The sequence below is a fragment of the Podarcis vaucheri genome (genome assembly GCF_965113315.1).
Source record: "Podarcis vaucheri genome assembly, chromosome: 3".
Lineage (NCBI taxonomy): Eukaryota > Metazoa > Chordata > Lepidosauria > Squamata > Lacertidae > Podarcis > Podarcis vaucheri.
In genome coordinates this window covers 87,120,601-87,135,309 of record NC_138761.1, presented here as the reverse complement: position 1 = coordinate 87,135,309, position 14,709 = coordinate 87,120,601, and the positions used below count along the sequence as shown (strand labels likewise).

The 14,709-nt window shown below is 41.0% G+C and overlaps 2 protein-coding genes across 24 annotated transcripts in view; one reads left to right on the top strand and one right to left on the bottom strand.

The window, feature by feature from the left end:
* The window catches only part of KCNQ5 (potassium voltage-gated channel subfamily Q member 5), a 264,075-nt gene extending 260,536 nt beyond the window's left edge, over positions 1 to 3,539 (top strand). For all 5 annotated transcript variants that reach the window (XM_082218295.1, XM_082218291.1, XM_082218292.1 and 2 more), the window contains 3 exons: positions 674 to 805; positions 1,806 to 1,932; positions 2,475 to 3,539. In XM_082218295.1, coding sequence (XP_082074421.1) covers positions 674 to 805; positions 1,806 to 1,932; positions 2,475 to 3,425 — 1,210 coding nt within the window. In that variant the 3' untranslated portion in view covers positions 3,426 to 3,539. The remainder of the gene's footprint in view (positions 1 to 673; positions 806 to 1,805; positions 1,933 to 2,474) is intronic.
* The window catches only part of LOC309529933 (uncharacterized protein), a 51,037-nt gene that overhangs the window by 31,824 nt on the left and 4,504 nt on the right, over positions 1 to 14,709 (bottom strand). For 8 of the 19 annotated variants that reach the window (XR_014218518.1, XR_014218519.1, XR_014218521.1 and 5 more), the window contains exons 1-3: positions 6,444 to 8,561; positions 3,978 to 4,115; positions 1,761 to 1,840 (exon numbers count right to left, since the gene is read on the bottom strand). Coding sequence is in view for 7 of the 19 variants with exons in the window: in XM_082218419.1 (XP_082074545.1) it covers positions 1,761 to 1,840; positions 3,978 to 4,115; positions 6,444 to 6,491 (266 nt within the window). In the remaining 12 variants the exon portion in view is untranslated. Of the gene's footprint in view, positions 1 to 816; positions 966 to 1,760; positions 1,841 to 3,977; positions 8,562 to 14,709 lie in introns of those variants that run through there. The other 11 variants (XR_014218515.1, XR_014218517.1, XR_014218520.1 and 8 more) reach the window with 9 other exon arrangements.

The following is a 14,709-nucleotide window of genomic DNA, read 5'->3' as shown; positions in this document are numbered from 1 at the left end:
ATTACAGTCGTGCATAAGCCATGGGTTTCTGCACACACCCACATACCATGCAGCATCCTCTATATTGGCAAGCAAGAGGCATTGTCCCAGTTCCAGGCAAAGGCAGTTAAAGGTGTGAAGTAGGCCAGTGAGGAGTGTAGCAAGAAAGGGGTTATGGCATTGGGAAGGGGGGGGAGTTACGAGAGCCAGATAGAAGGCCATGTTTGACCCACTGCCTGGAGGTTCCCCACTTCTTGTTTATATTTTCATTTATCACGGTACAGTAGAAATAATGGGTTGTAGTGCTAAGGGAAGTGTTACATCAGCACAAGAATTTTTCTCCATCTCCTTCCTCCTTGTGTCCCCTAAATGTGTTCTGAGGTTTTCCCCAACACTTCAGAATATATTTAGAAATAGTGCAGGTCATGTACAAAGCAAAGAGGGATGAGTTCCATTGCACTAGCATTAATCCTTGTGCTAGCACAAATATTTAGTTGAATACTACCCCATGGAATGGAGCCTCTTAAGCACATTTAATTTCCTAAATAGTTCTCAGTAAAAATATTATCATCCTTAGCCTATCTAGAATTGCTGATTATTTTGTGTGAGCTTATTGATTTGGCCACGTTCATGGCCTTGTTTTGATGTATAAAGTGCATATGGATAATTAATCTAGATCGTATTTCTTGTATAGAATCATGAAATTTCATGTTGCCAAAAGGAAATTTAAAGAAACTTTGCGTCCCTATGATGTTAAAGATGTCATAGAACAGTATTCAGCAGGCCACCTGGATATGTTGTGCAGAATTAAAAGTCTTCAATCAAGGTAAGGGATGGAAATCCTTTTACAAATAAGTTCCTTCATATAAACTGCCTTTTATCTTTAGCTTGGCAAAAACCAAGCTTTGTGTTTTAACACTACTGTGTCTCCTTGATACTAATTTTCCTTGAGCTTTTGCAGATTGTGCCCACAAGTTCATTTGTGTCTGAAATAAAAAATCAGATTTAAAAACAACAGTGGACAACTGTCTACAGATATTTGTGCATTAACCACTAAACAGATAGTTGTCACTCTTGACAACTCTGATCAGTGTTCTGACGGGTAGCAAACTGATTCTAGGCAACTACAGTGGTACCTCAGGTTAAGTACTTAATTCGTTCTGGAGGTCTGTTCTTAACCTGAAACTGTTCTTAACCTGAAGCACCACTTTAGCTAATGAGGCCTCCTGCTGCCGCCAGAGCACGATTTCTGTTCTCATCCTGAAGCAAAGTTCTTAACCCGAGGTACTATTTCTGGGTTAGCAGAAGAAGAAGAAGAGTTTGGATTTGATATCCCGCCTTTCACTCCCCTTCAGGAGTCTCAAAGCGGCTAACATTCTCCTTTCTCTTCCTCCCCCACAACAAACACTCTGTGAGGTGAGTGGGGCTGAGAGACTTCAAAGAAGTGTGACTGGCCCAAGGTCACCCAGCAGCTGCATGTGGAGGAGCGGGGAATCGAACCCGGTTCCCCAGATTACAAGACTACCGCAGAGTAGCAGAGTCTGTAACCTGAAGGGTCTGTAACCCGAGGTACCACTGTACTTTCCTTTTTCCCCACAGTTAATTGGCCAACTCAAAATATAAAATTGACAGTCATTTGTTTGAAAGGAAAAATCACTGTGTGCAGTAGAAACAAAAAAAGCCCTTCATCGTGGCCAGAATCTATACCCATTTTTTTTAGAATGAACCTGCATTCCAAAATGAAAATTCTGTTTGTAGAGTCCAAATGAAAGTACTCTTACCTGTTGAAGTGATCTTGCACACTTGTATATTTAATTACCTTGCAGGGTTGACCAGATTCTTGGAAGGGGACAAATTGCGTCTGATAAAAGAAGTCGAGAGAAAAATACTGCAGAGAATGAGGCAGCTGATGACCTTAGCATGCTAGGGCGCGTAGTCAAGGTGGAAAAACAGGTAACATGACTCTCAAACATCACGAGTCCCATTTTATTTTATTGATCACTATTTCAGTAATTTAAAACATGTTTTTAATATATGGAAGGTAAAATAATTTCCTCTGGTATCTACACCAAAGTCATTCTGTGTGCAAAATTATTCTTCTAAGGTGTCAGTGGCATTTTGTACTTTTATTCTTCTTTGTTGTGTCAGTGGGACTGAGCCAGTTTTAAGTGAATAGAACTGGCCTAGAAAACTGTAGTCATAGCATAAGTGCTGTACAGAAATATCTCCACAAGTTCCATACATTTGGGTAAAATTTCACTGGAGCTACTTGAATGGATTCATTTTTCACCAAAATTTAACTAGCCTTTCTTTGCAGATATTGTGGTTGGCCATCTGTCATGGATGTTTTTAGCTGAGCTTCCTGTATTGCAGGGGGTTGGAGTAGATGACCCTTGGGTCCCTCTTCCAACTCTAATATTCTATGATTATTTATATATGTATGCTTGGTTTATAATATTTGGTACTCATAGACAATTTTCTTCTTCCACCGCCAGGTTCAATCCATAGAGTCAAAATTAGACTCACTACTAGATATCTACCAACAGGTCTTGAAGAAAGGATCTGTATCTGCACTGACTTTGGCTTCATTTCAAATGCCAACTTTTGAATGTGATCAAACTTCTGATTATCAAAGCCCTGTAGATAGTAAAGATTTGTCTAGCTCTGCCCAGACCAGTGGATGTGTATCCAGATCAGCCAGTGTCAACATGCCATGTGGCCTACAGCTTATACTGACACCAAATGAATTTAACCCTCAAGCTTACTATGCGTTTAGTCCAACTATGCATAGTCAAGCCACACAGGTGCCAAATGATGGACCTGCAACTCTATCAGCTAATAATGCACTAAACCAAATACACCAGACATCTAAGCCAACAACACCTACAACGTTACAGATACCACCTTTTTCATCAGTAAAGCATAACAATAGGCTGGAGCCTATACATGTTATTCCCGTGAGCACACAGGAAAATACTTCTGATGTCACCGCTTGCCTTGTTGCTTCAAATGATAATGGACAAATTGCACAGTCCAGTGTGACAAAGGATCTCTCATGGAGAAAAAGCCTTGATACAGAAGGGGAACCCTTGGTCTCAGTGAAACCAATAGTACAAATGGATATAGGGAAATCGCTATCTGTTCAAAACCTTATACAGTCAACAGCCGAAGAACTGAATGTACAGATTTCTGGTAGTGACACCAGTAGCTCAAGAGGTAGTCAAGAATTATACAGCAGATGGAGGGAATCAAAATTATTTATAACTGATGAAGAATTGGAAGCAGAGAGAGAAAATGAGACTTTCGAAGGCATTTCCCACCCATTAGTGGAAACGACTCTCTCTACAGACTCTCTAAGGACTGGAATGTCAAGATCATCTCAAAGCATTTGCAAGCCAGGGGATGGTGCAGATGCTCTCAGCCTGCCTCATGTCAAACTTAAATAGCATTTTGTGGATTTTGTTCACATGCTGAGTAATCCTTTCAGTCATACATATCAGAGCATGGACTATTTTGAAAGCCCTTTTAATGATTTTTTAAAAAATTAATCAGAAAGAAAGGCAGTTGTATGAGTCCATATCTTTTAGCTGCATGAAAATGCATGTTTAGGAGATGGAAAAATTCAATTTATATCTGCAGTACATTGGTTCTTTCATTTAGTACAGTAGGTATAAATGAGTAATCTACAAAACTAATGCTAGAGGTTTATTAAACAACAACAGATCTGAACATGTAGAAACCATGTTTCTAAAGTACGCAAGTAAAATTCTCAAGAAAATAAAGCACTTTGCTTTTGGTTAAAATAAATATCTGCCCTGAATTAGACCAGTTATGTTTGCAACAAAAACTACTATATGCAGCTGCTAATGAAGGAACACCCATAATAAAAGATTAGAAATGGCTGCTAGTTGCAAGCTTCCTTAGTATCTGTATCTCTTTGGAGATATAATACTGAGACAAAGTATTTTGCACAGCACTTTTTTTAGGTTAGGACTGACCTTTTTCCCCCTTTTGCTATGAAATGTACACAATTCCAAGTTATCAGGGATGACCTTCAATGTGAATTTTTCTCGTCTCAAACTTTCTGAACATATTGATGGTCCTCTTGTGAATCTGAAGAATTTTGGTAAAAATCTCTACAAGGGAGAAACAGAAGCTTGCTTCAGATGTAATATCTTCTCCTTTTATGATGTAGTCAGTCCTCAAGTTCTGAGGCTGAATGATAGCACAAGCAAAGATTGGGGAGAATAGAAAAAGTACTGTATGAGGTTGGAGAGATAAAAAAAAACAGTGGAAAGTAGAACAGGGAGAAAATAGAATAATTATTTTTCAGGAGTTAAGAAAAAAAATAAAAAGAAAAGAGTATGCACAAGCACAGGTAAAAAAATATGTAGATAGAAAGAAGGAATGAAGGGTTAATCATTTGTCCTCCCCACAAAGACTAAGGAAATACAACTCATCTGACAGTGAAGACTACCTGTCAGATGCTCCAAGTATTTGTTCTTGGAAGGTGTGCTGGGAAGAAAGAAAGGTTTACAGAACTGCCTGTAGAGGTTTTAACAATGGGAACCTAGAAACGGGTGTGACTTTCGAATAGATGTTTCAGAACAGTCTTTGTCCCCAAACTCTTATCCACAGAGGTTTGTGATTCACAGCTTCCAGGAAATCGAAGTTTATTCCCCCCCCCAAAAAAAATGTACTTTACTTCCCAAATTTTATTAAGACTAATATGAAGCAACAATACTAGTAAATATTTACAATGTCATACCTAAGCTTTGCCACAGAAATCTTTTAAAAGCCTATAAGCACATTCCAATCTCACTTCCCATTGGTAACAAATGTTTCTATTTATTATATCCCCTCCCCCCAAAATATACATTCTGTGTATGCTCATGAGCAGGATGTCCTGTGCTCAACCTTCTCTAGTGATTCCAAAGGCATTCCACAAACTGAAGGATGCCACTACTAGCTCACTCAGAGCATGTGATCGTTTACAAGACAGCCCTGCTGAGAATGATATTATACATAAAAATGTCACAAGAGTCTTAATCATGGTTAAATGCTGCAGATTGTACTGCAAACAATTTGAACTGTTTACTCTACATCTGTTGTAGTTTCTGCCTCCATTGTTCTTTTATACAAAATAAATTTCTTGATGTTTCCTCTTAATCTTATGTGAAAGTACAAACAAATTGTAAATTGTTTATACTGTGTCATTCATATGATACCTGCAGATGATTAATGCTGTTCTGCAGCTTTTGCTTGGTCAAAGCTCATGGTAAATACAAAGAGAAGGCACACTGAAGCACATGGCTGTCTTTCACTTCCCACATAATTTTCTACAGTTTACCATTACAATTTGCTGTATAATTTTTGCTGAAAGTTGATGGCTGTAAAATGTTTATGTGAACAAAAACAGATTTTCCAGAATATTTACAAGGAGGCACCTACGCAAAATATATTTACAAGGAGGCAACTGGAGGTGCCTAAACAAAATTTGTCCTCCCAACAGATCATTTCTGCCCATCTACTTGTCAAAAGCAGAGCAAAAAGAGGTGTGTTGATGAGTTGCATCTGTTGCAGACTATGGGGGGAAGGGAGAGGAGCATATAGTTTATGCCTGTCACTCCTTCCTCTGTTATATAAAATATACTTCTGTCAAAACACGTTCCGAGACAAGAGTTTAAATACTTCCTTATTTAGATATCTGCAGTTTATCCAGCCAAAGCTATTTTTCCCTATTAAAAAAATAGACTACAGACAATAGACCTTTATTTTATGTATTGAATGTTTAATAGTGCCTTTTTGTGCTTTATGTGAAATCTAGCTTAACAAAGGAGCTAGAGCAAAGGCACAAGGCAAGCAACACGTGTACAAATAATTAGACCTGCTTCCCATTTTAAATAGATGAACATGCAATATCATTCCATCACGTCTATGGAGACAACAGCATCTAAATGGAGCTCCATTTCAGCTATGGGTTAGAGAGGGTTGCTGCTACAAGGCAACTATGGTTGTCTTGGCTTAGATGATTCACCTACCAGAAATTGCTATTTTTGCCTTAATCAGAGGACATGCTTGAGTCCTCCTTGTTTTAATTATGCACATAATTTGAAAGTTGGCTACTTTCAAAATACATACAAATCAGGAATACCTTTGCAAAGTTACAGCTAACAATTCGTATTCTCACTCCATCCCCAGCACACACATACACCCCTTTGCACTGGCAGGATTTACAAATGCTATTCTAAATGTACATGGTCTTTTTTCTACTGTTACACTGATTACACTGGTACATTTTAAAAAACAATTATGTGAAGGTTTTGATTTTTAATATGAATGTTCAAGTGTGGATTTCATATATCATCAATGTGAGTTCCTACATGCACAACATAGCATGTGGGTCATCTTTCCTCCTGCTGAAATAATTACCAAATTTTCATGTTGAATACTACTGAACTCACCACAATGATAATGAAGTGTAGGAGCAGGGACAGAATGAACTTCTCCATTGTTATTCATTGAGAGCTGTCAATCTCCCTGTGTATTAAAGCATATGAAATCTGTAAAAACAAAACAGGAGGGAATAATTTGATCCTTCCAAATGATTTGAGGATTACAATGTAAACGATTAATTTTATTTTGATAGGTATGTCACATGTTCCAAGTTGAAGAAAGAACTGAACATAGTAATTCTGATGATAGTATCTAAAATATATATTTTCTTCTTGCTCATATGATATAGTTTTATTTAAATAAAGATAACAGTGTTCAAACTTAGAATTCAGTATATCACACTAACCACAGTAAATGTGTATGAGATATTCATACCTAAACAGACTGCTGTCATTAAACACAATGGCAGTTGCTTCTGTCCATCTGACCAGACAAATCAATCCAAAACACTTTATAAAATTTTATTGCCCATGAGTTTATATATGTACTGAACTATTCAAAAATTCTGTTAGCTTACCTCAACAAGTGGTGTCAAGGTTAAGAAAATGCAGGTTTGAGCTCCAAGTTTTCCTAAGCATCTGTTTAAAGTGTGAATGACATTGTTCCAAATATTTCCTGAGGAAAATAATACTTCCCTAAATTAATCCAGATGTCATGTTGACTCTAAAAATTAATGCACAAATAATAACAGAAAGTAGATAAAGAAAAGCGTTATGCTAAAGCACAGTAAAATTTAGCAAAAAGAAAAATGAAATATATAAGCAAAAGCAAGCTGAAGCATGGTGTATAAGTGCTGTATTCAATGGGACTTATTTCTATTAAGGGGCAAATTACATCACACAAAGGTGTATATGATAGCCTGCTGCCCTTGTTCTCTACAAGATGTACTGGAATGTATAATTGAGCAGAAAAATGAATGTGATGCGGGGAGGCAGTGCTTAACTCTTTCTGCCTGGTATTTCGACATTCTCAATAATTCCCTCATGAGGTGGCTTATTAAAGAGGGAAACGAAAAAAGAGATACTGGGCTAATGTATATGTAATGTGTAGTTTGGCCCTAAAGTTACAATCTTTTATACACTTACATTGGAATAAGCCCTGTTGAACTCATTCGCCAAAGCATGCCTAAACATGAATGTGTGGGCATCCTGATACAGTAAAGACCGTAACAATTTTGCTTCCCCCATCCCACAATTGCCCTGCTGTTGTGCGACCCAGAGCAAAGCCATGTTGACTTGGCATTATGCCAAAACCCAGGCGCATGGTTTGTCTCACCCCGTGCAGACCATGAGCTGTAGCTAAGGTTTGTTCTTGGCTTCTCTTCTGAGGTTTGTGAGACAAACCAACAGCCCACATTTGGACATGCTGTATTGCTTAGCCAAACAATGGCTTAGTTCCTGAGCAGCAGGAAAAGGACCGAGGAGTGAAATAACTGATTTTTACTGTGAATACCTACACACTCACTCTTTCATGCTTGGCCATGGTTTGGCTTAGTTTTATGTTCGAACTGGGCCAGTGGGGACTTACTTGCTTCTGAATGCATAAGGTTGCAATACATAAGATTTTGTTGTGAATGTGCTTAGAATCACAGCCTTAGTCCACCCTAAATATATGAACATTTCAGTGATCAATAGATTCACACACAAGAATGTTTTGTTTTTGTTTTTAGAATTGGGGCCTTAATAAATAACCATAAGAAGACCAATTTTGACCTGGTGTGATTCTGTTAACTTCATTGGCTTTATTTGCAGAATAATTAGATTTGCCTTTCTGAGCTTCAGCTCCCTTCTTTACCACAAAATTGTTTTAATATTGTTCAAATTGACTGCAACATCAAAAATTGCTATGAATATTTAAATTGTTTCCTAGGTTTTCATAAAATTTCCAGTAATTCAAACAGATATGGAATACTTCCACAAACACGCCATTGGGTGTGTTATGAGAAACTAAAACTGGCTACAATATGAGGGGAAAGTGCTTTAAGGTTGGTTGTATGACAGTAATGGAAAAAATATAAGGGACATTTCCACTGATGCTAAAATGGCTTAAGCCATTATATTAGAATACAATGTTAATTGTAATTTCATGATAAACTGAATCCATATTGTTGTTAATAAAACAGGTTAAAATAACTATCATGTATATGCTTTTTTCTTTAACTTAAATAAATGCTAGTGGAACACATCACATAAGTTCGTTATGTCTGAGTCTTCAACCTCTGGTTAGCCATGATGCAGTCAAAGCTAAGGAATCAGCATAGCAGGTATTATATGCCATTTGATTCTCTGTTAATCAGTACTGGGGTGTTCTCCTTGGCCTTAGAAGCCTCCTATTACATTGCTTCCTTTTATATTCCTCCTATTCCATGTTCTATACCCTCTCTCCTGACATCATCTCAGTATTGTCTCCTAATTCCCTGAGGTCCTGTGAACTCAATAGACTCCCAAGTCATTCTGTGCTGCTCAGCAACCTCATTGCACTATGCACATTGAATGTGAATATTTTAGTCATCAGATGAGTCTAAAGATCGACACAGGTGCTACGGTTAAACCACCAGATATATACTCCCACACAGTAACAGATTATCTACCCATATTAGAAATGCTAACATATTACTGTCTTTATGCACCTGTTTCAACTAAACAATATTTCTTACAAATGCACTTTCAACTAAACTCTGTCCTAGTGTTTGTCACCCACAGTAGCAGGCGGTGCTTGATGGGATATGTTTGAACTCTGTGTTGTTTTTCCCACCCCACAATTAGTACTTTCTGAACCCAAGGTCCATTGCAGGCACGAGTGCAAGCATTTGTTTACCTGCCTATGGCCTTTTTTCCATTTCTGAGTTACAAGTTTTACAATCTGCCAAACTTAAACAAAACTGGGATAAAATGTGTGTGCATACGCGCACACGTGCCCAGTCCCACCTGCCATAGCCCATCCTCTCCAAGTTCTGGAAACCTGAGGTCTATTATGGGCATGCATGCAGATACTGGTTTACATTTGTGCCTGACCAATTATTAAAAATTATTTTTGAGATACAAGTTTTCCAACATACCAGATTTGCACAAAACAGGTTAATTTAAAAACAAAAATGATTTTTTGCCATTCTCAGCCTCAGCACTGAGAAGTGCCTCACTAACAACAGTAGAGGGCGATGGACAGTGCACCCAGCAAAATATTGTCACACATTTTTTTAAAAAGGCCACCAATAAGTGCACTAAGGCACTTATGTTCACAGTTATATGACTTCCTCGCCTTATAATTCCTCATAATAAATTAAATGGGGAGAATTATGGGCTGCCACTTGGGTCCCATCAGGGAAGAGACTAGGGGCCTCCAAACAACCCTCAGCACCCTTAAACTATAGGTCCCAAGATTCTTTGGGGGAAGCCGTGTTTCAAGTGGTATGATACAACTTTTAATATATAGGACAGATGGAGCCTTGGATGAGGATGCCCTATGGACAATGCAAAAGCACGCACACATGGAATGCAGGAAATAAACTGCCCCGTGTATACAGCACAATTCCCAGCTAAATAGTGATATAATCATAAACCCCCCAAGAGGAGAGCTTTTCTAGAAACTGAGGCAGCAGAGAAGAAAAGCAAGTTTACATGTACAATGGTACCTCTGGTTGCACATGCTGTGGGTTATGAGCTCCAGTAACCCGGAAGTAGCCACTCCCGGTTGCGAACTTTGCCCTGGGATGTGAGTGGAAATCATGCACCCAGAGGCGCGTGTGCAGCGAGAGGTGCACTTTCACTAATGGCTCCTCAGGTTACGAGCGGTTTCCGGTTATGAACGGACCTCCGGAATGGATTCAATTTGTAATCAGAAGTACCACTGTACTGCATGTAACTATGCTTTACTAGATATTTCAGTTAAAAAACTTAATTAGTAGTTAAGACTTACTTAATAAGGTAATATTGGGGCTGGTGCCATCATGAGGCCAATTAGGCAGGTATCAGAGCACAGAACTCAGAGGGGCACAGTATTGACCTTTGAGTTATCTAAACAGGAATGTTTTTAGCAGGTGCTGAAAAGTACAGCAGAGCCACCTGCTTGATCACAGGTAAACTGGTCCAAAATTGTTAAGGGCTTAATATGCTAACAGTAACACCTTGAATTTAGCCCAGCAGCAAACCGGCAACCAGTGCAGATCTCTGAGCACAGGTGTTATATGCTGACTAGGACTCAATCCTGTCAGCAATCATGCTGCAGCATTCTGCATTAACTGCAGCTTCTGCAAGGGAAGCCCCACATACAGTGCATTGCAGTAATGCAGTCTTGAAGTAGCCAATGTATGAACTACTGTGGCAAGCTTTTCCCAGTCCAAAATAGCCACAGCTGTCGAACCAGCCACAGTTGGTAAAAGGCACTTCTTGTCACTGAGGCTACCTGAGCATCCAGTAACAGAGCTGGATCCAGAAGCAACCCCAAACTGCAAACCTGCTCCTTCAGGGAGAGTGCAACCCCATTGTGGGAAAATGATTGCTTGTACATGAAAGCATGAGCAAAGTTCTTATTGTTGCAGGGTGATTTCATAGCTAGAAGCATCCTTGGAGCATGAACAGCGCGTGAACAGCTCGTGCTGTCCCATATGATTGGCTAACGTAGCATGGCCTGATGCTCGAACGGTCTAGTGCGAAGGTCTTTATCTGCTGGCTAGAAACAAACTGCTTGGCTTGTATTTTGTATCTTTCTGATTTCACACAATAAAAGCTGTGCTGCATTAGCCCTAAGAGCAGCCATATTTCGGAACCTATCATGGTGTGAGACTGATTTTTCTTTGGATGCCGAGCTGCAACTCGACAATTGGTGCCCCGTGTGACTGCCTTCGGACTTCACGTTGTTTTTCATTATTCAGCACTCACCAACACGTCGTTCATCCACGTAGTGGATCCCTGGTGAGTGCTCCCGTGTGATTTCTTTTGGATTTCATGCTGTTAAACAACGTTCAGCCTCACCTCGCCTGGCAAGGGCTGCAGACGCGTCGTTCATCCACGTAGTGGATCCCTGGTGAGAGCTCCCGTGTGAATGTGATTCTGGACTACGTTACGGACCTATCAGCACTTACTTCCGCCCGGACAGGGCAAAAAGGCGCCTCCCTCATCCTTCTAAGGATCCCTCCGGTAAGTGCTCCCTGCTCTTTTTGCAACTCTTGCAATCATGGGAAAGTCTCTCTCTGCACCACAGAAAAAATTTTATAAAGACCTTAAATTCCTTTTGGCCAGTAACAACCTTGCTGTTCGGAAAGCTGACCTTAAGTCCCTTATAAAAGCCCTGGACACTCACTGCCCCTGGTTCCCCCAGGACGGAAATTGGGAGTTAGACGATTGGAAAAAAATTGGACACTTCTTTCAAAATCATCCTCAGATTGATGTCAAGGTTTTGCATGCCTGGAGTAACGTCTACAAAGCTATGTCGTGCTTAACTCCTTCAAACATTCTTCTGGCTGCTGCCACAACTTCTTCGCCCGCCCTCCCCGCTCCTGCTTTGCCTGCCTCAAACCTACCTCCTAAACCGCCGGACATTTTCCCTTCGGCTCCTCCTGTCACTCCCCTGCATTCTTCAAATTCTGCAGCACCCCCAGCTCTCCCACCTCCTCCGCCCAAGGCATTTGGCACCGCTCCTACAATTCCTCTTCAAAGATCTCTCTGTGCCACCGCTCCGTTGCTGCCTTTTGATGCTGATACTCCAAATCTCTTCCCTGTGATTGCTCCCGCACCACCGCCACCCCCCGTCATGTTAACCCAAGCTGATGTCCTCGATGGGTTAACGGGAGGAGGCAATTTTCTTACTGTTGCCCAACAGCTAACTCTCGATCCTCAATATTGGGAGGCCACTACGGCTGCTGCTCAGGAGGCTTTAGCCTCTGTCCCTGATGACAAGAATGAGCGCAATGGCCAATTGGGGAGCGTCAGACAGGGCCCTGCAAAGCTCTATGGACAATTTGTTGATCGCTTGTACAATACCTTCAAGTGGCAAGTTCAGGACCTGGCAGCACAAGAACCGATTGTACGCCAGCTTGTGTTTGATAATTCAAATGAGCACTGTACGCAAGAGCTGCGCCTTCTAATGGCAACATCAAATATAGCCATTGCTGATATGCTTAAAGCCTGCCAGTCAGTGGGCACTGCTAGCCACAGCCTGCTAGCCACGGCCTTGTCCTCCGCCGTGTCCCAAAATCCTGCAAAGGCTACAACCTGTTGGATTGACAGTGGCTAAGGAAAAAATCCAGCGGACTTTACCCATTACGTACCTGGGACACAAGCTGACACCATCTGCAGCCATTCCAGTTACGCCTCAACTACAGTTTCCTGGTTATCTTAGACTGGTGGATTTACAACAAATCCTTGGACAGCTGAATTGGATAAAGAGTTATTTGGACCTGCCCACCTCTACTTTGTCTCCACTATTTTCTGCCCTTAAAGGACATAAGGATCCAGCGGACAAGATCACAATCACCTTTGCAATGGAAGAGGCTCTTCCACAGCTGTTCCAGTGTTTCCTGGCACGCTGAAAGGCCATCTTCACCCCTACTGCATTGGCCCCCCTTTTCCCTGGGAAGCCACTTCAACCACCAAACATCATTACAGTTTTGCCTCCTAATAGCAACCATCCCATCTGTGTCATCACGCTTCATTGGGCTTGGACTTTTGACTCAGCAGTACAAGGAGCAATACATCAGACCTATTTACAGCAAATGGGCTCCTGTATCTGCAGAAATGGTTGTGTGACTTCTTCTGGATTGTGGTTTTTACATGCCAATAATCGAGCTACGAAATATCACACAGGTTGCTCAGAAACAGCCATTGGACTAATTTACCATTCTCATCCTTATTGACATCACTTGGATTTTACCCCCCAGATATTTTTTTTTCTCCTCCCTCAGGAGTCCTGCCCTATGATGTGTTCCCCTGAACATGTACAGAGGGCTGTCTTGGCACTATTGTGGACTCTTGGCAAGGGAGGGGGTGAGGGAATTTCAGTGTGTTCCAGTTTGTTTCATTTTTGTGCTTTGGCATGGTTCCCGGACAGAAAGTTGCAATATGGTTCTTTAGCAAGGCCTGCGACAATGGGCTCTGTTCTCGACCTTGTTGCAATCTTTTTGGTTACAGCAAGTGGAATATGCTTGAAGCGAAAAAAATATGCTTGGCTAGTGCCTTTTAGCTGCTAAGAAAAATGATTTTAAAAAAGCTATTAACAAAGAAATATCAGAAATAAGAAATGTAGTTCTTCAACATCATTATGCTTTAGATGTGATCCTTGCTTCTAAAGGTGGAATTTGTGCCTTAATTCATTCTCATTGCTGTATGTATATAACTGATCAATCGACCAATATCTCTGCTACTATTGATTATATGGAACAAATGATAGCCCATAATCCTTTGAATCCACCTGAAGGTTTTGATCCATGGGATTGCTTATTTTCTTGGTTGCTGTCAGGGGTTCAGGAGCAGAGACGCAGAGAAGGGAGGAAACAGAGAGCGAGGGGGAGGAATACGAAGGAGGGATGAGTGGGGATGACGACCCGAGATCCCCGAGCCTGTCCAGTGAGTCCGGGGATTCCCAGAAGGGAGCGCCAGCGGTCAGAGCAAGGGGGGAGAGCAGGGGGAAACCCCAGGCAGAAGGACCCAGAGACGTTAAGGAGAGGCGCAGGAGGTGGAGCAAGGCTAGGGTATTAAGCTGGTGTGCTAGAGGCGGAAACTCAGACGGATCTTCGCCGGCCTGACATAGAAGACGTAGGGCTGCACATTGCAGTTTGAAAATGGAACCTGTATAACGTGAACGCTGGTAGCGTGGTCCTATGTGAGCTGGGACTGGGTAGCAGCCCTGACAGTTGCCTAGTGGATTATGGTTAAGAAATATATTATTGATTGTATTTGCATGTATTGCTGGCTTCATTATGGTGTGTTGTTGCATTCAATGCATACCCTCTTTGATTTCCCAATGCACTGCATGGTGGTACCGACCACGGCCCACCACAGGGGTTACAAGAGGAATTTATGTTGCAAAGTGTAGACGCTTAGGCAATGAAGTGTACGATTTGGAATAATGGTCCCTCTTTTCCTCTAATAATATAAACAAGAAAAGGGGACATGTGGGAAAATGATTGCTTGTACATGAAAGCATGAGCAAAGTTCTTATTGTTGCAGGGTGATTTCATAGCTAGAAGCATCCTTGGAGCATGAACAGCGCGTGAACAGCTCGTGCTGTCCCATATGATTGGCTAACGTAGCATGGCCTGATGCTCGAACGGTCTAGTGC